The sequence below is a fragment of the Xenopus laevis genome, chromosome 3L (assembly GCF_017654675.1).
Source record: "Xenopus laevis strain J_2021 chromosome 3L, Xenopus_laevis_v10.1, whole genome shotgun sequence".
Lineage (NCBI taxonomy): Eukaryota > Metazoa > Chordata > Amphibia > Anura > Pipidae > Xenopus > Xenopus laevis.
In genome coordinates, this window is record NC_054375.1 from 54,015,165 (window position 1) to 54,041,267 (window position 26,103).

The 26,103-nt window shown below is 37.8% G+C and overlaps 1 protein-coding gene across 2 annotated transcripts in view; it reads right to left on the minus strand.

Annotated features, from left to right (window-relative positions):
• LOC108710982 (netrin receptor UNC5A) overlaps positions 1-26,103 on the minus strand; it is a 189,971-nt gene that overhangs the window by 18,100 nt on the left and 145,768 nt on the right. The window contains exons 4-10 of one of the 2 annotated variants that reach the window (XM_041586231.1): positions 13,082-13,185; positions 10,983-11,163; positions 10,657-10,824; positions 9,176-9,340; positions 4,021-4,059; positions 1,798-1,983; positions 856-1,131 (exon numbers count right to left, since the gene is read on the minus strand). In XM_041586231.1, coding sequence (XP_041442165.1) covers positions 856-1,131; positions 1,798-1,983; positions 4,021-4,059; positions 9,176-9,340; positions 10,657-10,824; positions 10,983-11,163; positions 13,082-13,185 — 1,119 coding nt within the window. The remainder of the gene's footprint in view (positions 1-855; positions 1,132-1,797; positions 1,984-4,020; positions 4,060-9,175; positions 9,341-10,656; positions 10,825-10,982; positions 11,164-13,081; positions 13,186-26,103) is intronic. The other variant, XM_041586232.1, reaches the window with a different exon arrangement.

A 26,103-nucleotide genomic window follows, 5' to 3' on the forward strand; every position in this document is an offset into this window, starting at 1 on the left:
CTACTCTTGTGCAAATTGAACCCCAAATGAGCCACCCTCTTTCTAAAAATTTCCCAGGTAAATAAACTAAATCCTTTCTGTAAAGATGCCTTTTGTAGCAGAAGATTAAAACCTCTTAATTACATTGATTTTCCTTATGCTTTGTTTGGCAATCATTTTTTAACATATTACATTCATACCCCCAAAACACACCTCATCTTTAATGGTAACACATGGCAAATTAGTCTTCATATATATATCACCACCACCCCTCCCCCCTTATCAGTGTATTCACTCTTGTAGTCTCTTGATTACCTCTAGTTTGAGACTGTCTTATTTATTGATTATTTAACATAGGATTTATGGGGGTAAAACAAAAAAGAAAAAAGATAAAAATAATTACACTTTCCATCACTAAGTCTATACCAATTAACGCAGGCCAGTATTTTGCTGTCTGTAATTGCCACTGCAAAGACAGTGATACATAAGTACTTATAGAACCTTTTCCATCCATAATTCATTAAACATAGTCCTATTAAGGGTATAATTGGCATATTAAGTCCTACACCACACATGCATAATCTTGCGTGTATCTACATTAAATCTAATCTGTCCGACTGCCTCTTAGAAATGCATTCTGCCAGTCCATCTAGATACCCTAATTAGGATTCTAATATTGAGACTACTCTATAGCAATTCACAGTTTTGTTTCATCTGCAAAAACGCACAGAAATGTTAAATTCTAGACCTTTCAAATATTTAAAAAAACCTCCCTAACTATGAACTTGTACCACAATAATGATATCTTAATAAATTGCATTTATATCTTCTGACACGCGCTAAACATTCATTAGCCTTCAAAATAATTACTATTACCTGTATTTGGGATTCTCAAACGTCCACCAAGAAAATTAAATGTGCCGTATGCCATATTGTTGCTTCCACGGGGCAGCGTGCGGTAGTAGCTCTGCGTGGAGAGGTGGGGTAAAGTGTGGCTGTGCTCCCTTGGTATCCCAGGGCCCATAGGGGATAGGAGGTGTCCATTGGTAAGCTGGAACTTGTTGCCACCATCCTGTCGAAGGCACAGGGATCCCTGATAGGTCATGGTGGCTGTGCTGAGATCAGGCTGAATTGTCAATAAATGAGCCTGACCTAGGAGAGAGTCATTGACATTAGCAATTCTGGGGTCCAGGTGTTTTTCAAAGAAGGTTTATAAACAAAACATAGTTTTTATGGTATACACAAATGTTTAATTATATAGTCTGCTTGCTACAGTGCCATAAAAATGTAATATTATTTATAATACATTACAGACACGAGTCAAATGCAGAATAAAAAAATAAAAGGTTGAAAAGCAAAGTAAATAAAAATCTTCTAAAGATTTTCCCACAAACTGCAAGAAATGTAAGGATTTAATGAAGGATAGAATCCTTACACATTCCTGCATGGACACCCAGTTGCCTGTACACAGAGCATAACGTTACAGGAACTTTTCTTTCATCTTGAATCTTTCACTCCATTTCTAAGAACTACTCCTGCCAATAATGATTCCTCTTCACAAGATACCACGGTACTCGTCACTGGACTGTTGGCACCATCCAGATATTATATTCGCTACATGTCATCTTTTATTAAGGCAAATATTTGTTGCCTTGGTGTCTGGTTCTTTGATTCCAAGCCTCTTGCAGTGTCCTTGCATACACCCAACTGCTGGGAAATCAAATGCTGGAGATTCTGCAAAAACTCTATCATTGCTCTATCATTTCCATTTGGATTAGAAAGGGTCTTCTAAAAGGGGTTGGACAGACAGGGCCTCACCTGCTTTTCCGGGTTTGAGACTGACGGGCTGAAAGGCAGCTGTGAGGATGGAAGAATCTGCCACGTCGGCATCCAGTCCTTCCTTCCTGCGCCAACACACCAGTATCACTGCCAGCAGTAGAACTACAAACACAGCCACTGCAACGACGCCAACGTACAGAGCCACATCCTCTGGGGCACCTACAGCTGCTCCACCCAATAAAACATAAACAATAATGTGACCGATTTAAGAGTAGACATTTCCGGAGATGTAATTACTTAGATAACTTGCTGACTTACAAACAAAATCATACAGTCTGAATAAGGGGGGGCATGTAGAAATGTGTAACAAGACTTTGCTATGGATAATATAGTTGGCATATCTGCTCCACCTTGTAAGTCCATAGCCTGGTAGGTAATGGGCACAGGCATACATGCATGATCTATATGTGGAAATTTAAATGGCAGACAGTGAGTATCTATTCTATTGAATCTCATTGACACCTATAAAACTCGATTCCAATGTCCAGATCACATTATTTACAAGGCAGTTTAAAAATCAGCATAATAGAAGAGATTATGGGTTGTAAAGGTTCTGCCAAATCGGAGGGAGTTGCTGGTGCAGATGAACATGATATCTGTGTCACAGAAGGAAAGAGCTTGTATCCATCTGGCACAGGTAATGCATTTGTCCAGTTCCAGAATCCTGCTAAGCCTCCTTCCTGCATCAACAGAATACTCATGCAACTGCCAACTGCACAGATAACTTGAGGGCTGGCTGGTGTAGCCAACCTCGTTATATCTAACAAATTCAAGGGGTTATTGTATATGCAAACGGCAAAGACCGCAATGTCTCTTTTTAATGAAAATGACTATTTTATTATTTTAGTTCAAGTGCTGTAATTTCTTATGCCATAGTCTGATTCAAAACCCAAGGGCAACGGCATCTGAGCAACAAAATGCTTGGAATCACTATGTGTGCAATTGCCCTAAGAAGTCTCTCTAGAATATTTGTCCCAAAATATTTTAGTATATTTAGAAAGGTAATGCTGAAAAGACTGGTTCATGGCTGCCTGGATCCTTTGCAGCAATTTTATTTTCCAATTCTAATTGTTCTATTTTCCAAACTGCAATTACTTTTTGCCGCAAGCTCCACCAAAATATTAATAAATATTTATATTTATAAATTAAGGTTAGGATGAAAATATATAAAAAAATACAGCTAAGTCTAAATATAAAAATATATGATGTGTGTACAAACACAGCTGGAGTCTGTATGAACATTGACATGCAACGATTCCCTAACTCAGGATTCGGTCAAACCCCAAATATGAACCTGCATATGCAACAGAAGGGAGAAAGAAAGCCCACACACAGCATCCTGGTGAAAAAGGTTTGGAATCATCTGAATCCAGGATTTGGCACATACTAGATGAGCCTAAATAGGGTCCTGCTTTTTAAAAGCATATGTTATTGCTTTTAATTAATAATTGTAGGAGTCTTGCATGTCAATGTAAAGATCAGTTTAGCATGAATGAGGTATTCAAAGCATAGAAACGGTCATTTACTCTGTAAATGGGGGAAGGTTGTGTGAAGAAAAGCGGCAGCACTAAGGGATGGAAGAATGTGCTCATTCTGCAAGCACTTCTTTCCCCAGTTTGGATGCGGTCTGCACCTTGCGTTAGATTAAAAAATTCTTGTGCTATGTGCAAACTGCAGGATGAGAGAGGCACAGTTTAGCACTGTCCTTACCATTGCCTATATGCCTCCTCCTGCTAACAAAACCAGGCAGCATTGTACTCAAGGGGGCAGCTGCCAAAACAGAGCTCAGAAGCCTTGCTAATTATTTAATTAAAGAAGGCACGGGCAAAGTGCAAAACAATTGTAATTATAAATGACACCTAGAGAGTTACAGGAACAAATATCCTATTTATTTGTATACCTTATCACATCATAATTAGACAAGTGTCTCAAAATTAAAACTGCCAACTATGCACCAATAGTTGTGCCTAACTGCCAATTTCTCTGTGTATGTGGCCCAGAATTATCACTAAAATCTTCAGTTTGGGGTCCTCAGCCTCCTAAGCCTGAGGCTAGAAATTACAAATGTTTTCTACTATTTATCTGATTGCTTGGTGACAACTGGATGTCTATAGTGAGTTTTGCTGAAATTAAACTTACAGAATGTTAAAATGACACAAAGAGTCACTTAAGGTGACTGAGTCTCTTGCACAGAATACCTACCTATGTTTGACTTTACAGTGTTGAAAGGCATGATTAGGGCTGCATGAAAAGAAAATGTATTAGCTCATGAAATAAAATCAACATTCTTTCCCCCAGGAGATGTTAATCAGGATTAGATTTTTAGGGCCAATTAATTAAAATTTAAAATGATTTTAACGTTTTCAGCACAGCAAAATATTGCTCTGTGCTGGACGGCTGCAATGCCTTTTCTACTGTAGATGGCACATGTTATGGGTAATGCCAAGCAGATGCTCCAAGTGCATTTTGTATCACAGCAGGCACAAACAAATTAAATGATGTTGTTAAATATGGAAAGAGCTATACCACGGATTCCACAAAAAGTGACTCCCCAGCTGTTGCTAAACTACAACTTCCAGCCATTTCAAGCAGCCAGTGTTGTTCAAAAGAGCTACTGTTTGTGGGATCTTTGCACTGCATGAGTTTGATATTAATGATGACATAATAAAGCTCTGGCCATTACAAAGGAGGCACATAATCAACAGACACAGTATTATTATAAAGTATTTATAAAGTAGCAATGTATTCAGTATGCCAAATGCTAACACAGATTGATACAGATTGATGAATCTGCAAAATGTGATGTGTTGCCAGATGTTGCCAAACTACATCACCCAGCATGCCCTGCAAAGTACTGTGTTCATGGATGCAGGAAAGATTTGTTTGAAAATAGCTCAATGGGTGCTGGCTGAAGGGGAAATAAACCTATTTTATAATGGACTGCAACGTCCAGTATTCTCCGGCATATTATCAAGGGTTAATTCATGATGGGATTTATAGTTTGATAATAGCAACGCTGGTCAGTCAAACTTCTCCATAGCTTATAAGGACAAGTGGCATAATGTAGGTCTTTTATCAAACTCTATGGGGCAGATTCACTAAAGGGTGAAATGTCGCCAGCGACCACTTCGCACAGCTTGCAACACTTCGCCAGACGCAAATTCGCTACCACTATGCTAATTCACGAATATGCGAAGTTGTGTCCTGGGCGCCAAACACTGTCGTTACTTCGGCAGTGCGAGCATTTCATAGCGAAGATGCAATATCGTTCGTTAATGCCTAACGAAAATTTGCTAGTGATCTTGTGCTTAGGTCAATTTGAATAGGGCGGGTACAATAAAGTTGTATGGAGGTCTTTATTAGAGATGGTGCAAATGCTTGAAGTGGCCACTTTTTAGTACAAATGTCCAGGGAACCTTAATAAAGACAAAAGAGTTAATATAATGCCCTACACATGCATAAGGCTAAGGCCACACTAGGCGATAGCGCCGCGATTTGACTCGCGGCGACTTTTCGCCGCGACTTTTATTCCGCAATCGCTGGGGAAACTTTTGCGCTGGCGTCTATGGGGAATCGCGACAAATCGCCAGCGTAAAAACACACGCGGCGATCTTTTTTCTATTGTCGCTCGAAATCGCGGCGCTATCGCCTAGTGTGGCCTTAGCCTAAAAGTGTAAAAAACACTGGCGACTTTTCCTTTTTGAAAGCAGGATTGGCTGCAAAAGTCCTAACTTGAACTTTTTTGGCTTAACATTTTTCCCCAGACATTTGAGAACATATGGAACATTCATTTTACAGTGGGCTAATGTGTAGGGCAAAAGAACAACTCTATTTTATTATATGAAGGTTTCCCAGGCTTGTATAATGTAATGTATTTGCTGCTACATATACGTCCATTGTACTTTAACTTGGCGCTGTATGCGAATTAGGCATCGCTAGCGCAACTTTTTTTAATGATCGGTAACTTTGTGCGCAACTTTCGGATCTTTGTGAATTTGCGCAGCCCTGGCGAATCTAAGCCTGTCAAAGTGCGGTGAGGCTAACGCTAGCGCAACTTCTGAGGTAAGTAAATTTGCCCCATACGTGTAGTATTAGTGCATAAAAAGGATTTGACACTTCAGGTAATGCATTCATTCTCCAAATTCAAAATATATTCTTGGATAAGTGTGATGTGGGGCTTCACTTCACTTATACTGATTGTGAGTTCTTCTTTGCACAGATGAAGTGCAACTAGAATTGTCATTCCCCCCTCCCGAATTCTTACCCATAATTGCTGGTATTGTTGACTTTCAGAAGAGACAAGTTGTTAACAGAAACATTATGTACAAATGCTCTGTTTTCAAATTAGAGAAACATGGTATCTGCAAGGGCAACACAATGTCACATAATGCTGTGGGGTCAAAATATTGAATTGCACTCACATATGTTAATACCATCTGATATGTAAACTGCCAGCCATAGATCCACAATACTGCAACCATGAGCCATATGGGAAGTCTCATAGGGTTGCAATGTGATTGCAATTTGTTGGATTACACTCTTCCATGAACCCACCAGTGTGTACATAGCCATATAATGACTCTAGGGTTTAATATAGCTGAAGGGCTGTTTGTGTACCATTCCTGCTGCCTGATATTTCAGAGAAGATACTGACTGGCATTGTCTTCCATAGCAGCATTCTCCAATATGCTTTGACCATTGATAACATGTTGGTGTATACTGTGAGTTTCCCTTCGGTAAAATTCTAGTGCCACAAAATTTTATGTTCCCTTTAAAGGGGAAATGACCCTTCCATAAAACACAAAATTCCATTTTAGCCCCCTAGCTTAATTACAAATACAAGAGGAAAATCAACTCTGTTAGAACTGTATCTTTCTGTCATTGAACATAATGAGATTACCATTGAGGTATTGCCTGAATATATTATACTATAATAATCAAACAATAGGAATAATGTCATTTGAAATAAAATGCTGTTTAATGCTACTTATAATATGAGCAAATAACAGAGGGTCCGTCAGACATACCAAGGGAAGTCAGGTTTCTCACTGGTGGATCCTCTTTTATCAGTGATAGTTTGGAAAAGGTTTTAGAAAAAAATATTTATTATTATTCTACAGAAGAACATTTAACTGGAGTGCATCAGAATGCTGCCTTGAAAATTTTCTGCCTAATCTTTATGGTTAAAATTTGTGAACGATTGGTCACAAAATATCTTTCCTTACAACAACCAACCTGCCATATCTGTCAATAAATCTGAGCATGAATCATCTGGTTGCACCTAGATTTAAATTGATAGTTTGAGGGAGCAAAGCATTAAAACTACATAATGCAAATGTTTATGAAAGGAGAAATAAACACTGTTGCTCATGTAGGTGTTTACTCAAATGTAGCTGGACTACAACTCAATTGCTTCATAAAACATTCCCTAGCCAGCAAACCACTGAAATGGGAAACCTCCAATGAGAAACCTGCCTCTTAAGTATATAACATAAGGAGCTACAATGTTTGTAGCACTGAACACAGAAACTGCCCTTCCTGCGTGTGACTATGTATCAATAGTGACAAGCCAAGACTTATATTGTTACATGCCTGGAAGATGACTGACATAGTGATAGTAGATTAGTCTAACTGCATTTGTAATGCCAACTTAAGTGAGTTAAGGGCCACAATGGAAGGATCTTTTAGGGAATTAAGGTCCCTTTTAAAAAAGCGTCTGAATCATTATTTGAAATGTAATTGAAAATGTAAGTAGAACACATAAAACAAATAATATATACAAGTCAGTGTGATTTTGTGTTTTCTCTGTGTTTGAATGTGGATCAAATGTGTCACAAAAGCACATCAAACCAATAACTTCCATCTCCAACATGTAAGGGCCCTTGGTGAAATTTGCGTACAATCCCCCAAAGTCTCTGACTTTTTTATGGAAATGTTTCTGATTTTGTGGCTGAGTGTGTACCTATTTTATAAAAATCTAAGTCATGTCTTCTACAGGGATGATTATACTCTGCCTAGGAGTTGGAATTATAAAAAGAAAACGTACCTTTGTATTATATAAAGTTATAAGTAATTGGTTGCAAAGTAGTGTTCTTATGATACGTGATTATATAAGTATTGACGGCAGATGAAAATCTCGTGTTGTCCTTGGCTGTTCTAAAGGTGTGATATGGTGTCAGCTGTAAACAGCTGAAGAGATTTACTCTACAGTTTTGTGGGCATATCATACAATAAACAAGTATTAAATGTAGTGTTTTTCATGCAATCAAGAACATAATAAAAAACTATGCTAAAAAAATGAACTGTTCATAAAATGAAATGTATATGAATCTGTGGGTGAGCCAGCAGCTGTGATTAGTCAGTTGTGTCTACTTTATAATTTTCAAGGCCATTAACAAGGGCCTGACTGCTGGAGCAGAACCTGAAAAAAATGCAGTTTTGGAGAACAGATATTATTAATTCCATTTTTTTGCAAGAACATTAAAGGGCACATATTTTTTGTTGCTCCTATACTACTTTTAACTGCATATATGGCTATGGTAATTACTACTACTGAAGTCCCCAAGCAGTAATGTGTTCAAATCCCACAAAAATTCCACTTAGATCTGTTCTGTTGGCGCCCCAATGTGACCCTGAAGATTCTAATACACTCAGCTCATACTCTAGAAAGGCAATGCAAATAATAAATGTTTTATGAGTTTTTGTGCTGCATGCTATAAATATTTAAAGGTTTGTGTCTGTTATCCGCAACTCCTGTGTTCATTAAATGTATATTTGTCACTATTAAACACGGGTTTCCATTCACTTTATTTTATGGATGCACCGAATCCACTATTTTGGATTCGGACGAAACCCCGAATCCTTCGCGGAAGATTCGGCCGAATACCGAACCGAATCCTAATTTGCATATGCAAATTAGGGATGGGAAGGGGAAAAAAAATTTTCTTCCTGGTTTTGTGACAAAAAGTCACGCGATTTCCCTCCACACCCCTAATTTGCATAAGCAAATTAGGATTCAGTTCGGCCGGGCATAAGGATTCGGCCAAATCCGAATCATGCTGAAAAAGGCTGAAACCTGGCCGAATCCCGAACCGAATTCTGGATTCGGTGCATCCCTACTTTATTTATTTGCTACCTGCTGGATAATTTGCTACCTGCTGATTGATTGCTATGGACCTATAGCAAACTTTGAACATTTTATTACATTACCCTCTTTCTACCAATTATTCATACCTTTTGAGCTAACAAGAATTATTCCAAGACAATAGAATGCCAATGTAACCCTGCTGTGCTGTTCTAGCCATAATTCTTTGTTGCAATAAACTGTGAATCTGAGATTCAACACAGCAGCACTTACTGTTAATGCAGAGTTCGCTGGTGCAGTTGCGGGTCTCTGTGTCTTGTCCCTGGCACTGTGGGCCCCCGTTCCTTGGGGCAGGCTGAGTACATTCTCTGCTTCTCCAGTGAGTGCAGTCTGACGCACAAGCAGACCAGTAACTCCACTCTGCCCATCCTCCGCTCACTGTGTACATAGTCCACCAGTAACAAAAAAAAAAACAGAGACCATTGTAATATTTTTATCAATTATTCCAAGATATAAGTGATGAATTGTCATGTTAAAATTAACCGTTAGAGGATGGTCGTACATGCCCAGATTTTATCAGGCATGTATACTATGTAGGAAGGGAGATTTAACAGAACATCCAGAAATTCTGTCAAATACCAAATAGTCTCTGTTTGAAAATGTCATCTGATGATGCCCTATATTGATGGGCACAGGGTTCATGGGCAGATGAGGAAGTAAAGAAGAGCTGCAGACTCAGGTGGCTGTGCATGTGTATGGCTGCTTATACTGTATTGGTCAGATATGGTAGAGAGTCTACCAGATTATGATCACCTTTATTCACTAATCTCAAAATCTGGTGCTAATATGCATCTTCATTCCCCCGTCCGTTACACCGATAGAGTTTTCTTTCACTCTGTTATACAATGATAATATGGATAATCATTTCTCACTCTGAGCTGTTTTTATTGCAAGTTGCTTAGTTAGCTCAACTCCTTTTTTTATTATATCGGTCCATTATCTCACTATTCACAGCTCAGCATATTTGCAGCACGCTTGGGTTTGTCTGAACGGAGATCTCTCAATCAATTCCTCTCCCTACGGCTCGCACATCTCTGTGTGCCTTAAAATGAAAGGTTGTGTCATTATAGGAACATTAAAGGTTCATTCACATTGGCATTTTAATCAGTCCCGTTTAGCAGAACCCAAAAATCAGATGACAGAGGTAACAGGGTTGTTCAGGCAAGCATTTCGGACTATAAGCAACAGACTGAGTGGGTTCATTGTGACTGAAGTTTGACTAATTCCTTTTTTAAATTCCAGCAAAGATTTCTGTGCTTTGAGCACATTGGGCCTCGTCTGTAACAGGGAAAAGTACTAGCCACAAAAATTGGTGCAATTTGTTATGTTTTATCTTACAATGCAGCATTTTCTACCATGATTCCAACTAATTGTTCCTATCATGAATTGGTGCCTTGTGACCTTTAAATACTGTGTAAGTGACTTATTAGATACTGGAATACTGTATTTACTGCAGTGAAAAGACACCAAATCTCTCTCTCTATGTACATATAACTATGATTTTGTAACTTTTTTAAGCTATGAATCAGCAAACCTGCTAAATAAGTTTAAAAAAGTATGAGTATAATTATGAATAATAATAACTTATTATAACTTAGAATATTTTTTTCCTGTTTGTTCTAATTATTTCTGTTTATGACTTTTATTACATTTCACCATCACAGGCCGAGGTTTTTCTCAACAGATTATAGTACCTGGGCATAATGTAGTACAGGCAGTTTTCTGTATATTTTGCCCTTCACAGAAGGATCCTCCATTTAGGGGTGTGGGATTGGTGCAGCTTCGACTCCTTTTTTGCCACCCCCTTCCACAGGTGGTGCTACAGGGGGACCAGTCTGCCCATGATGACCATCCTCCATTGACTGGGAAAGAAGGAAAAAAACATTGAAAGTCAAAATATAGCAGGCGCATCAGACTATCATTTTATAATGTATAATGTATAGAAGTTCCATTCTCTGTTGGCAACAGAATAATACTGATGATGGCAGTGTCAATGCATTCTGCCCATGTCAACCCTCACCATATACAGTGATGGCAGCCGAATTACTTCTTCTTCGTGCTACTATATTCTTGGCCACACATGTGTAATTCCCAGTATCTCCCAGGCGAGCTTGTCTCAGAAGAAGGCTATTGTCTGAACCAATTAAAATGTTGGAGTCTACTTCAGGGTCCAAAATCTCTTCATTCTTCAGCCATTCAACCTTTAATGATGGAGACCAAAAAGGAGACAACAAAAGACTGAAATAAAGGCAAGCAAAGATAGAAAGCCAAAATAAAAAAACTTTAAAGTCATAGTAATGTTTTTGAAAATGATATTCAGCTATTTTCTTTTACTTGAATTTGTCTAATAACAATAGACAAATTGTTGTTGCAGGTTTTTCATTGCTTATGCAGAAGGAAATTCTGAATTCTCATAGAAAGTGTTTGACTGCTTTTTGAACATATCTATTTCCTATGGGGTATTAGTGCATATCATATCATATCATAATGGAGCACACACTGATATCCTACTGAATCCTCACTTCCCAATGCAAACGGTTCCAGTGTTAAATCCAAACCTGTCAGTAATTTTTTACCAAGTGGACAATCGGAAATGTTATTTGTCAAACTGCATGGCAATTAAACATGAATGAAAAACTGACCAATTTCTCCATCAGCCATATAAGTGAATGTAAGCAGAGACACTAGCTCAGGAAAAATGTGTTGGCTGAATGGCTCGCTCAAGCCTTCCTTGTTTTCCTTTCCAATCCATAGTATAATTTTATTTGCATCTCTTTAAAAGTGCAAGATACCAATATGGTGTGGAAAGATGTGTGTATCCTTTCTATTCAATTTAAGATGAGGCCCTTTGGGCCAGCCTGGGCCATAATTCCATCAATAAAAAGGTGTTGTAATTTCCATCTCCCTTTCCGTAGCTATTCTTAAAATGGTCAGATAGAGGTCATCACCACTGGAGATTTAGCACATGCCTGTAAAATATGATTTTCATTGATTATATATTTAAGCCTGCGTCTTTTTTTCCTTTTATGTGATTGCATTAGCGTGCCTGGCCAGACACATTCACTAAGATCTATCATTTTTCTTGTGTTCTTTAAATGGTATTTCTCCTTCGTCATGGCTTTTTTATCTTCTATTAAAAAAAAAAAAATCTAAAAGAAAGGCAAGCTCTGTGTTATGAAATGGAAAACCAATAGAGAACAATGGCAATTCATTTTCCACTGAACAGTTATAGTTCCAGTTATGCTGAGTAGAAAATAATAAGAATTTACCAAAAAAAAGTCCTCTGGAGCAATGTATTTTCACTAGTACTCTGGCCTTAAAAATACATTGTGGTATACCAAGGGCAACTAGACCAGCACTGATATTTTGGTTCCACCAGGCATTTAAAGGAACATAAATTTACAACCCTGCCAACTCTTCAAAACAGTCATTCCAAATGTAACTACAAATGCTATCAGTAATATATGTCACTTGGCTGCATATTGTGGTGTCTCAATTAGTATAAACACTTTGCTGAAGGCATAGCTGAGTCTTTGATTGGGCAGTTTCCATTGGCATAAACTTTAGGGGTGGAGGAAGTGGAAATGTAAATGTGCGATCGCCTTGCAGTGGTGAAAAGGTGCAATTGGGGCCCATAGCCTTCTAGTTATGCCACTGGCTGTTTGAACCTAAAGCACCATTAAAAATATCTTAATGTGATACATATATTATTTACTTTTTGTATATTATTTTGCTATTTAGCCCCCTTATGTTATCAAACATCCATATAACAACCCTGTCAATTCTTGTATTGAACCTGGTAAAATAGAAAGAAATGGTTGAATATGAAGATTATTCCTAGACATAATAGATTAGAAAGAGAGATGAAGAAATAAAAATTAAGCCATGAATAAAAGTTATATTCTATATATTCTATAATATTTCCTTTTCTGGAGTTGTAGATGAGTTGGACCTTAAAAAAAGTACTTTTTATGCCAATAAAAATATACTGTATTTATACATTTGCATGATTTAACTGTACTCTTTCTCTTCTTATAAAGGGGCTAAAATGATTTCTGCTCCAGACTCCAACTGATTCCCACTCATGGGAATTTAACACATTTTGTAATACTGACTCACCTCTGCAGGAGGAATCCCTTCGGGGGGCTGACAAAGCAGTGTCACCTCCTGATCCAGGGACACTTCTCTTGACAATGGTTCTTGTTCAAAATTTTTCCTGAGGTCTGGGAAAAACAACAGGCCCACAGCAAATATTAACACAGAGAAACAACCGGGGAGGCGCAGAGTGGAATAAACCATTCATATACATGAATAACTTTTGTCTTCTGCTGACCACAGAAATTATTCTTAACTAACATATTATTAACTAATACTTACAAATGCAAGGTTAGATAAAGAATTGCCATATTCAGCATTTTATGTACATTTCTACAGTTTGTTACTTGCTTGCCAATATATTTGGTAGGAGGGTTGTCAATTGATCATACATGCCTTACTATATTTTTATTTTCCTTATTAATAACATAGACATCAATCATCATTTTCACTGGCCAGGTCAGTAAAATACTGGCCAGATGGAAACCCTATATGGTAGTCAAGAATATACATAATGCTGCTTATGTTTGGCACCTGTTTACAAAAGATTTCTTAAAAGGAATTATCATTCCTGCTATATTCTGCTCACTGCTGCAGTATCTGCCAGCACTGTATAAAAACACATTACTGCCAGTCTGTGATAGAGAATGACAGAAAATGATGTATACACAGTGTCAGGGTGCTTTGCTTTCCCTCCCTCTGGAGTATACAGGTCTAAAATTAACTGAATTCCAAATACATTTAGCCCGTTCATCTATATTTCTGTCTCTCCTCGCTGCATTCCTGCACCCTGTGCACACACACGACTCGATTACAAGTGACAGCCATGGACGGCTTGGTGAGCATCTTTTGGAAGCACCGCTGCACTGGTACCCCATAGCACATCACACAGGCTCAGTAATAGCACGGGGACATCTTGTGGCCCACCTGTCATGTTGTGTTTGTTCTCATTGCTATAAAAGACTCCTAACAAAAATTGTTCAAGGCAAAGGTGATGTTTGGCTACAGCTACTATACAGAGAGAGGCCGCCAGAAAGTGGTCAGCAGCTTCCATCAGAAATTAGATAGAAAGATAGATGATAGATAGCTGATAGATAGATAGATAGATAGATAGATAGATAGATATATAGATAGATTGATGATAGATAGATGATAGATAGACAGAAGATAGATCAATAGATAGAAAGATAAATAAAGAGATAGATAGATAGATAGAAAGATAGATCGATAGATATATGATAGATAGAGAGATAAATAGATGATATATAGATAGATTCTAGATAGATAGTTGATATATAGATAGATGATCGATAGGTAGATAGAAAGATAGATAGATGATATATAGATAGAAAGATGATATATATTATAGATAGATGATAGATAGATAGATGATATATAGATAGATAGATGATAGATAGATAGATAGATAGATAGATGATATATAGATAGATAATATATAGATAGATAGATGGATAGATAGATAATATATAGATAGATAGTTGAAAGATAGATGATAGATAGATGATAGATATGGCGATAGAAACATAGATAGATCGACAGATAGATGAATAGTAATTAGAGATACTTCAAAAGTAGGTAAATTTCCATAGCAGTTTAAAACCATCCAAAGGTTGCTGGACAACTTTTTCGAACCATAGGTTGTTGGACTACAACTTTTTTATGTTTAAGTCTCCTTTTAAATCTATTCTGCACCCCTAATTTTAATTTGGTGCTTAGACCATACAAGGAATCATTGTGCAGGCCTGGAACAAGTAGATAAAGACTAACAAGATAAATGGGTGGCAAGTCATATAGAACAGAACAGTACAGTTGTTAATAAACTAATTGACATATATCAAATTCAGCTTGACTCTGGTTTGATATATATGCAGCAACCATTTGTGCTCAATATAGTAACAGTGAACTCATTTCTGTACACTTTATAGGACTGTGGGAAAAAATGTTATGGATTACCATTTATTTATATTCTCTCTCATTCTCTCAAGGGGGCCATTTGAAGATCGTTAGCTGGTACAATGATTTATTAAGTTATGAGCGACTTCATTACTCAATATATGAATTTGTGTTCAATGAATTTAATTCAAGAATTTGTGTAAATGATTTATTTGTATACAAAGTAACATCTAATCATCAGTTGTTTAGATTAATGGAATGTCGGATATATGCACTTGCTTCATGTCCATGAATTTGTGTTCATGTGGGACATTTTTATATTATGCATTTGTATCTATTGTGGCAGAGGCACGTGTAGATGCCCTTTAAAAGTTACTTGTCTACACTGAGTTACATGTGTATTTTGCCCTTTTTGTGGTATTAGGAATTCTGCTGTCACAGGGGCTTGTGAATCATGTTGCTTTTGTCTTAAATAGGGAGATGTGCGGTTTGTGCTTGCCAGTACAGTGTATTATACTGTAATTAAATCAGAAGCAAGAATAACGTGCTGTTTAGACATTCAAAGGTAAAAGAACTATATCCTTTTGCGTCAGCTAAGCTTGGAAGAAGTATAATTGTGCAATGTTGCTTTCAAATATATATATAATGTGTAAGCATGCTTTAACATTATAATATGTTGGGATTGTAGTGCAACAACTTTAAGCTGGAACAATTGAAAAGCCTGACAAAAGTCCTCTGTATAAACAAGTACCTCCCTTCTTCCAGCCTTTGTTAGGCTTTGAGATAAGGAACTACACATTATCCACAGGGCGTATTTCAATCTGAAGGTTATAATGAGAGCATGAGAAATTCATTCTGCCATTTTACAAAAAATGAACTACAAGAGAGTCAGTGTTAACTGAGCTGATTGAATAGACAGATTAATTTATTCAGAGCAAGAGATGATTGAATGTGCTAGTTCTGACACTTTGGTGGCATTATTATGGGGTTCCCATGCAATGCCACTTTTAAAAAAAGAATGTTGAAAAATAGGGGAGATAAAAATAATGCCGTGCTCTTGCCTGTCATATAACCAGCTGGATATAATAGTCAGGAAATCACAGACCTAGTGGTACACGGTCTTGAGAGGCTTTTGATATACTTGAAATGCAGGGGAATATGTCCATGGAATAATAAATCATCTGAGTTTAAGGGAAAAGGAATCAGATGGGGGAATTCCAGTAAAATATTCTTAGCACTTTGGTCTACTTGTCAACTCTTAATGTGTGTCAATTAAAGGCTTCCATGAAATAATATTATGAATTTTGAAAGGGGGACAGGGATGTTTTGTCTGCTGCTGACCACTACTGTTTACTGCTGGATGGCAGTGGTGGATAAAACACCCCAAGTGCCCTAAGCCTTAAAGATGTAGTTCACCATTTAGAGGTTTGTTTTACACACTGTCATTTTCAGCACATGTGCATTGACATCTGAGGTATATAACAATGTGCTGGTGGTAGCTCAGACCCATAATACTGGATCATTATTTAACAGGGTATAAGGAGTAGTAGTAGTAGTAGTAGGAGTGTAGATAATAGGTGGCACCAAACACTTGGTTGGTCTGGAGGGGAAGGAGCTTATAAAAGGAAGTGCACTTCCTCTTTTGGCCTAAGAAGAAGAAGTCTAAATGAATAAAGGACTGCACTTAGCTAGGACTAGGGTAAGTAGGAGTCCAGTGTATCAGGATCAACTCAGAGGTGGTAAGCTAGCTGTTTATATAGCAAGGGTAGCCTTTGACACCTAACATAGAGATAGTGATTGGGGCTAGTATCCCGGGCGATTGTGTGTCAGGTAGAGACTTAAGTGTTCAGGTGTAGGTTAGTAGGGAACCTGCAGGCTGTAGTGAGATAGTCAGGAGAAGATTTTACACTGTATGTGGACTAAACAGTAAAGAGGGATTGAAGGGATAAGGAAAGGCAGCCCCCGAGCAGTTACAACACTCTGCTAGTCCACATGACAGGGGTACTGGAGGCTTGTATTACACAGAGATAGCCTTCACAATACCCATTTACTTGAAGTACGTCCACCAGTTTCAAGTGACAACTTTACAAGGGTTGGTGGGAACATAAGTAAGGTAACTGGAGGCAGCTTTCAAAGTCATTTAATTTTTAAAAAAATTCAAAACCTACTGGAAAAGTATAAGTTATAAGTATTTGTAGACTACTGTACATAGAGAATGTTCTTGCTGAAAGATGAACCACCCCATTGTGTATAGGGTAAATACTGTATTTATGTAACTGGTTTCCTATGTCCTATGCTCACCTAAAAATCATTGGATGTACCAAATAGTTGGGTCCATTTGTATACCAAATCCTCTATAAAGTATTTGTGTGAATACCACACCGAATCCAAACCTTAATGTGTATATTCAATTAAAAAAATTAAGATATAAGCTGAATACTTATTTCCCCCTTTTTATAGGCTCCCAAACCATTTCTGTTGTGTCCTACAGCTTTAAACTCCGGCAATTTCTTGTACTGATCACACTGGTGTCTTCACCTTGGACTGAATTGTTAGGTGCACCCATAACTTAGGTAATTTTTGTAGCATAAATACACTGTCAACAGCTGCTCCCTTGTCTATATTGTGTATTATTGCTTCTTCGTTGTTCTTGTTAACAATCTTAGCCACACAGTTCCATTTGCGCAATTTATATTCCTGACCATAATGGGTTCTGACTTTATCTTGCACTGCTTTTTTTCTTTTTCCGTTTAGAAAGTCTAATTGTCCTTTTTTAAAAGTGTCTATTGCATTTTGTAATCATGCAGTGTTCTCCGATTTGTGGTAATAAAAACAACACAGTATCTATCTTTGGGGTTAAAAGCATTCAAGCTCCTCATAATGTTCTTTTTGGGTCTATGCGTAAAATGATTCCTATATTTAGGAGTGAATTTAATTTACAACCATTTACAAACAATGTGAGTTGGTTCTCTATCATTTATAATGAGAACAGCACAGCACAGCATTCTTTACACCAAATTAGTTCTAGGCTGAGCCATTTGTTTTATCAAAGAAACCGATCTTACCACAAACCCATGTTTAATCCCTGCAGCATTGTCCCATCTGCTCTGCTCTCCAGAGGGTGAAGATGCTAGATAGAAACAGAGCATTACCCTATTCCCTTCTCGAGTGGGAAGGAACATTATTGACCACAGCAAAGCTTTGGCAACCATAAAGTAGCAGTTGCCTGGTCTCATGTAAGATGTTTTTTAAATGATACCTTTGATTAATTTTACATAGAAATCTGTACTGATACAAGTCTATACCTGACACCAGACATCTACCGTACCTTGAACTGAGAGTTACTAACTACCATAAAGCAATATTGGTGGATCTAACCTGGAAAATGCCAACTCCTAAGCATAGGGGATAATAAATCCCATACTTGTATTCGTTTTCACAAGTGCCACACAGATTGAAAGCACATCCCACAAGTAGTTTGACTTCTTGATGACCAATTATACGATTCGTGCTGCACACAAACAAACCATACAGGAGCCAATTTACAGACAGAGTTCTGTCTTTTGCCTCCGCAATTCTTCCTGTCACATCAAGAGCCAAAGTATTTCTGGTCAGGTGATCTGAGGCAGCACACACACCATCACAAAATGGTGGTTCAAGGTAAGAGATTTAAAAGAGCAATATTTACTATTATATATTCCAGTTTGGTAAGATTCTTTAATATGCTACTAATATGATATAAGATATCTGTTGCTTAAATATTCCTTTTTGGGGTATAGTTTTCCTTTAAGAGACTATGCCATGGAGATTATGCCCTAGTAAGTAGTGTTTTTTTCTTTATTAAGCATCGGAATACATGTAATTATTACAGTCAGGCGTTTCTCTCTTCTGACTGATACTGAGTGATTAATGTTTTCTGCAAGAGGGGCTGTTAAATGTTCAGGTCTGTAGTCTATAAGGGTTAATCTGTCTTTCTCTTCAAATTACTCCAAGGTTGTGGTTAACTCATTTTATGCCTAAACCCGGCACCCCGTGCGAGTGGCTGATGCTATTTTTAAATCCTCACATAAATGTAAACATTTAAATCCCTCTAATGTCTCCATAGTAACAAAACAGTCTGTGTACGTTTGCTTGGAATAAACTGTAGGTATTTTTGTTCAAGGAACCAGTGCCGACTGAGAGGCAGGTGAGACATTTCATTTGTACAGAGTCTTAAAAACGGAGGGTTCCATCCTAAGATTAGGAGGGATGGGTGCTCAGACATTCGTTTGGGGTACATATATATATATATATAAATGTATTAATTAGTTTTTCTTTTGCTGAAAGGTTGTCATGTAATAAAAGCTGCAAAGTTTGATGTGTGATGATAATCAGTAAATGCCACATGTTGATTGGTTGCTATGGGTAACTATGCCTGGTACAAACTGTGTGACTTTTATTACAATACCCCATGGACTTCGTCTTACAGTATTTTTTGTTCCCTAGTGCCTAGACGAAATTAAACTCTACTTCCTTCAACTGTCAACACCAGACAGGGATGTGCCTCCTGATCTGCAGACCTCCACTCCCACCAAAACTAAAATATAAAGGGCTATTTATAAAATGAATCTGGAAACAATATAATGGCATCTAGCTAAAGGAAGGAAATACTGTGCAAAATGCAACTAATGTCCTTCATGGACAGATTGTGCACTCTTTATCTCTGTAGCCATTACTTAAATGGGATCTAAACCCAAAAAAATTAATTCTTGTAAATTGTTTCAGAGTGCTCAGAGAGCACATTTGCAATTTGCATTAATTTTCTTTTTGTTCAGTGTGCTTAGTATCTATGATATTAGCGGTTCTAAGCGGTTTTAGACTTCTAATGCTAGGCTTTTTGCTCAACAGTGCCCTTTGAAGGTTAGAAAGTCAGCAACCATAACTTGCTATGCACTTTTAGTTTAGTCATTTAACACTAGGGTTGCTGACTCACTGACTTTCAGAGGTAGATGTTGACTCAAAAGCCTGGTACAGGGTATTATCAATATAAAACTGCAAACATCTCAGAAACAACTAACTACAGAAAATAAATGTAAACCTGAGTAAGCTTACATCAATTTAGTTATTATGGTTGCCTGCTTTGACTTATACTGACAAATAATGAAAAAGGGGCAGGATATTGGTATTCGGGGTGGGGCAGTGCCATATAGGGGAGGGGTTATGATACTTTGGGGTGTGTGTTTGTGCCTTGTGTGGGCAGGATTTTGACATCAATGGTGGTTATTGACCAGATTTTTGTTAAGGTTTCACAAAGCTGAAACCCGAACAGGCAGTTGTGACCTGAACACTCCTAAGAAAAACCAAACTGTTCAAACCCGAACAGGTGGAATCCCTATTGACCTGCAACAACCAACAACAATCTATCACATTGTTGAAATCTCTTCCAGTATCCACAGTAGGCAAAAACATTGAGCAACTGGGCCTGCTAACATTACTACACATGGAATTATGTAAGATATGGTGCTTCAAGGAGATTATATGGCTGAACGCAGTGTGCAAAGTGCTAGAAAGCCACAATTGGCCTTTTTTTTTGCATTTTGCACCCTGCACTCAATTGTGTGCAAATAATCAGAGGCCTCTGCTCTCTGTTCTGATGCATTAGACAGCATTGTATTGCAGAGGGGTGGGCGGGAGAGGCACATAAATGTCATTCAGATGTGAAAGGTACAAATTGGCAGGTGGAGCAGCCTACATTGGGGTCCAATAAATGCCACTCGCCCTCTGGAAGTAAGGACCAAGCTGACATGTACCTTTAATTCTGTACCAGCACTCAGTGCAGAGAACAGCAACCCCCAAGCCCAAGGGGGAAATTCACTAAAGGGCGAAGTGACTAAAACTCGTCAGCGATCACTTCGGGACTTCGGGCATACATTGCAGAGGAAGACTGGGGTAGCACCAGTAACCAGGACCGGCTTTAAATGGGAGATGTTTATGGCTCTTTCATTGTCATAGTAACCTAACAAAGATGGATTACCTGCTGCTCCTGTGATGGTTACCTCTGCCTTAATGTAAAAATGTTCGATGAGGTCAATTGTTATAACTGCTTTTAGAAGACCATTAATTATGAATATTTTTGATTTAAAAAAAAGAAAAGGAATGTAAGGTTACATGCAGGCCTTGTGCCAAGCCACAAATCTGTAGTTATTTAATTAGGTTTGATTTTATGGAGACTGCATCACTGAGAGATGCCAGATTGTATAAACCGCTTCATTTGTTTGGATACTGTTGCTTACATCCCCCCTTCAAAATAAAAAAGAGCGATATACATCAGTAGCCATCATGAGTCCAAAAATAGGGTTTTGTACTGGAAATGAATTCTGCCTTGTGTTTCTTGTAATTTGTACCAAGCAGTATGCAATAAAACAGGATGCCTTATAACAGCTTATAGAAGAGATACTGAAGACCACTTTCAGTTTGTTGGACGGAAGTCAGAGAATTTAAAATGTGATATTTGCTTAACGTAAACCTTTAAAATAAGTGAATGTAAAATTGACGAGTGCTATTCTAAGCACTTTTGCAATATACAGTCTTTTTTTCAAGATGTTTTTTTTAAGATATTAAGGGATACATATACTGTATCAAGTCAAAGGCAACTGGACATTTATAGTTTTTTTTCCCTTGAAACTTAAATCTACTAGATACTGAATGTCATGACCTGGATGAATCCTCATAGATCATACATGTGCATTTTATTTGAAGGATTTTTGTTACAACAGCACCACCTGCTCACCAGTTTCCAACCATTCTGACCACCAAGTAGTGGAGGAAATAGTCAGGAGAAAGAAAGAAGTCTGGTCGGATGTTCTTCTGGTTAGGAAACATGTGAGAAAAGTTAGCTGAGGGTTCTAATCTTTTTCCTTACCAGAACTTCCTCAACTACTTGGTGGTCAGAATGGTGGAAAACTGACCAGCAGGCGGTTCTGTTGTACCAAAATTCATTCATATAAACAGTACATGTATCCCATAAAATCTTGGAATTTTAAAAAAACATCTTGGAATTAAAAAATAAATAAATAATGAATGTAAATTGCAAATGTGCCTAGAATAGCACTCTTGTCAATTTTAAATTCACTTAAAGGGTTACTTATCCTTTAAAATCCAAAATAAGGTTGCTTGGATGACACAGTGATGAAACTAGCCAGAATGCCAAAACCCAACATGGACAAATCTGAATTTATATTAAGGCATTTGAACCTACAAAACAATATTAAATATTGGATTTTGTGGCCTTCCTGTTACTTTCCGAGTTCGATTTCAACTTGGGTACCATCCCCTGTAGAGTTTGTTAGGTTTCCTCCCACAGTCCGAAAACATACAGACAGATTTATTGGCTTCTAATAAAATGCATCCTAGACAGGAGCCGCAGATTTAAGCCCTGGGGGTGAGAATTGAAGAGTACTATGAACGAGGCTCTATAAAGGACAGTGCAACATGTTGTCACATTATAAAGGATCATAATAATTCTACTGATGAAGTAGGCTTAACTGAAACAATAGTATTGTGGCTTTTATCCTTGTGCCAAGTTTGCATGTGTATGTGTGTATATATACCTGTATATATATATATTTCACTGTGGCCTTTTTTTGTGCTAAGCAAACATACAAAGGACAGAATTTTCTCTGATCATACAGCTCTTAAACTACTGAAGCCAATTCTCTTGAATTTTACAAAATGACTATGAACCTGCCAAGTTCCATACATAACCTTTTTTTCTTTCATGCAATAATCCTTTTTCACGCTTAAGTAGCAAACAGGGGTTTAGTGCGGAAAGCACAGCCAATGTCTCAACTACAACAAACAAAAAAAAGAAAAGAAGAACCTGGTAGAATATCAAGCATCGAGTAAAGTACAAGATGAGATAAAAGAACAGCATTAAATAAAATGAAACTGTGTCTGAATGTAAATTCAATAAAACAGACCAAATACTTATTGGTGCTGAAGTTCTAATAAAACATGGCAATCACAAACTGTATTGCAAAATAGCCTTTAAGGGAATGAAAAAGGTATAAAAGTACAAAAAAATAAGTGAGTCAATGCATCCTTACAGCAAGTGACCTTGACATAAATACACTGCTGAGAATTAATACAAACACAAACCATCAAACATTTATTTACATCGAGCGCATTGCTTTAGGAAATGTAAGGAAAGAGCAAATGATACCTTTAAAGGTGACATCACAGGATGTCAGGTTAGGGACTAGTGAGGGTAGCGGCAGAGAGACAGGGGGCCCTAGGCAATGCAGGAAGGAGGGAAAAATAATAATAGGATGAAGACATGCTGTAAATACTATTATATCTAAGAAATACTCCACATAGTTTGTACTTTTAATAGAGACATGTTTAGCCTAATGGCCCTGCTGAGGCTGTGGGACCAGGATAAATGCCCTCTCTGCCCTTCCTTTGATCCAGCCAGGCTAAATGTCTACAAAACATCAGGGGAGTCCCTATGTATTCAGAAGAAGCAAAGACACGCACATCGTTCTATGATAACCTTTATTATCGTCGCATATCAGCTACACAATGTGATCAGCCCATTTAAATTATAGGCTTCCCAGACATCATGACTAATCTGTCTGAAATTTAGATTGAAATTTAAATGCCATTGTGAGCATTCATAGCAAGCTAAATCTATACCTGAGAAGAGAAATTATAGCTGTGATTTGCTGGGCCGCACAATTACTTGTTTTTATTACTCATGGGCTTACAAGACAGGTCCATTTTGATTTTTTTTGTATGAGAAATAGATTTTTTAATATCATGCAGGGCAGATAGGACAAGCCTGTTATAGTAAATAAGGCTACATTAAGCCTAGGGATACAGCTCTTTGTTTAACCTATGCTAATGTCCTGAAAGGTGTTATGGTCCAGCAACATTTGGATAAAGTCTTAAGTCATACTTGGGACAAAAACTGCCCAGTACAACACGTGAGTTCAGTTAGTGACATAAATTGTAACCGCCTGTCACTAATCACATAAACCAATTTTGCCCAGATTTGGGAATATTGAAACGCCTGCAGTTCATAGGTATTAGACTAAGGCACATTATTGCTATAGGTCAGTGATCTCCAACATGTTGCTCACCAACCCCTTGGATGTTGCTCCCAGTGGCCTCAAGGCAGGTGCTTATTATAAATTTCTGGCTTGGAGGCAAGTTTTTGGTTGCATGTGTACTGCCAAACAGAGCCTCCTGTAGGCTTCCAGTCCAAATACCTAATTACAGCCCTTATTTGACATCCCCAAGGACTTCTTTTATGTTTGTATTGCTCCCCAACTCTTTTTATATTTGAATACTTATTTTGAGACTCACAGACAAAATAGGTTTGGGACCCCTTCCATCGTACATTCATCAACATACAGTAAAACCAATAGCTGTATTAAAATCACGTGCAGTGAATACACTGCTGTACACATAGTTCCAAAATATTAGTATGTAGCACTATAGGTTGCACCTGATAACATAAGAGCAGAATTTATATTCTTTTCCCAACCTTAAGTGGAGTGCTATTGTGCCCCATCCCCTGTCTAAACACGGGATAAGTAAATGTGTGGCCCAGCAGCCAAAATGCTAAGACATGCCCCTGTTTCTGGGAGTTGAGGATGTCTTAAAATTATTTTGGCATGGTGTCACAGTAACAGTAATTTTTGCACTGTATTTTTGCTCCTTGACATTTTTGATAACTCTAACTAAAAAGACTAAAGAGCAATTAGGAGCATGGGCAGAGGTGTGGTTGGGGTTTAACACTTAATGCTAGCATTTGTGCTAGCAAAAAAAAAAAGCCCCCCCCTCCACTTGCACTTACCTCCTATTATTGTTTTTTTGCTTCACTGTCATTTAATTTTCTCCTCTTCTTCTATAGTGAAAAATCTATTACTGTGCGCCCATAAGAGCCCCTGGGGTACATTGATTGGCATTGGTTTTAGCCTCTGCACTCCCTGTAGTAGCAGCCCAACAGAAATGCCTGTTCTCAGATGTTTTATCTGGTCCTCCTCAGTTCTCCCTGCAGCTGCATTTATGCACACCTCTCAGCGTTCCCTAATCGCACCCCCTCACTATTTGCTAATGATTTGCTCGCTGTTTATGACTAGTTGTCTGAGATTTCAGTCTGCCGTTCTCCATCGCCAGCAGCGTTTGTTACAGCCTTCAATGGAAAGGAACACATTGTTTTCTGGAACTCTTTGTTTGATAAATCAGTTGTCATATTTGCAGCCGCCTCAGTGTTTGTGCAACAGAGGAATCCGGTAGCATGAGATTGTTAACAAGCATGTTATAAATCACCGGCAGCAAAAATTAATTGGACGTTTACTCTGCGCCGTTTCATACAGATTTGTAAATAATATTTTGGTTTGCCACAATAATATGTTTGCAGTAAAAAGGGAATGAGAGCTCGGGAAAGGTGGTAGTGTATCTGGGCAAAGAATATCTTTGTTGTCACCTGACCAGACTTTTATTTACCTGACCAATAAAAATGAAGCACAATGCCAATGTTAGTAAGCTAAAAAAAAGATAGGCTGCCATTATTTTTGAAAGAAAGGTGGCAACCCTAGCTCTGGCAAAGTTGTTATATTTTACCAAGGATTTTCACCATGCTGAGCAAACAATCCAGCCCTATAAAAGACAAGCTGGGTGATGGCCAAAGCTTTTTAATCAAATAACTAAAAAATCCATATTGGAGGCAAAACAATCCTATTAGGTTTATCTAATGTTTAAATTACTTTTTAGCAGACTTAAGGTATGGAGATCCAAATTACGAAAAAATTCCTTATCCAGAAAACTCCAGGTCCCAAGAATTCTGGATAACAGGTCCCATACCTGTATATGTACAATATATATATTGTATACCTTTTGTCTTGACATAGAATAGCAGGCCCTCAATATTGACTCATATTGAAAATCACTCAGTGATCTATGAATGAAACACGTGGGCTGATTTATTAGGATATCTGTAAATGAGGCTCCAGTAATACTGAGGGTGTACTGCAGGTATGGGATCCGTTACTCTGAAATACATTATACAGAAAACTCAGAATCACGGGAAGGCCGTTTCGTATAGATTCCATTTTAATTGAATAATTTAAATTTTTAAACATGATTTC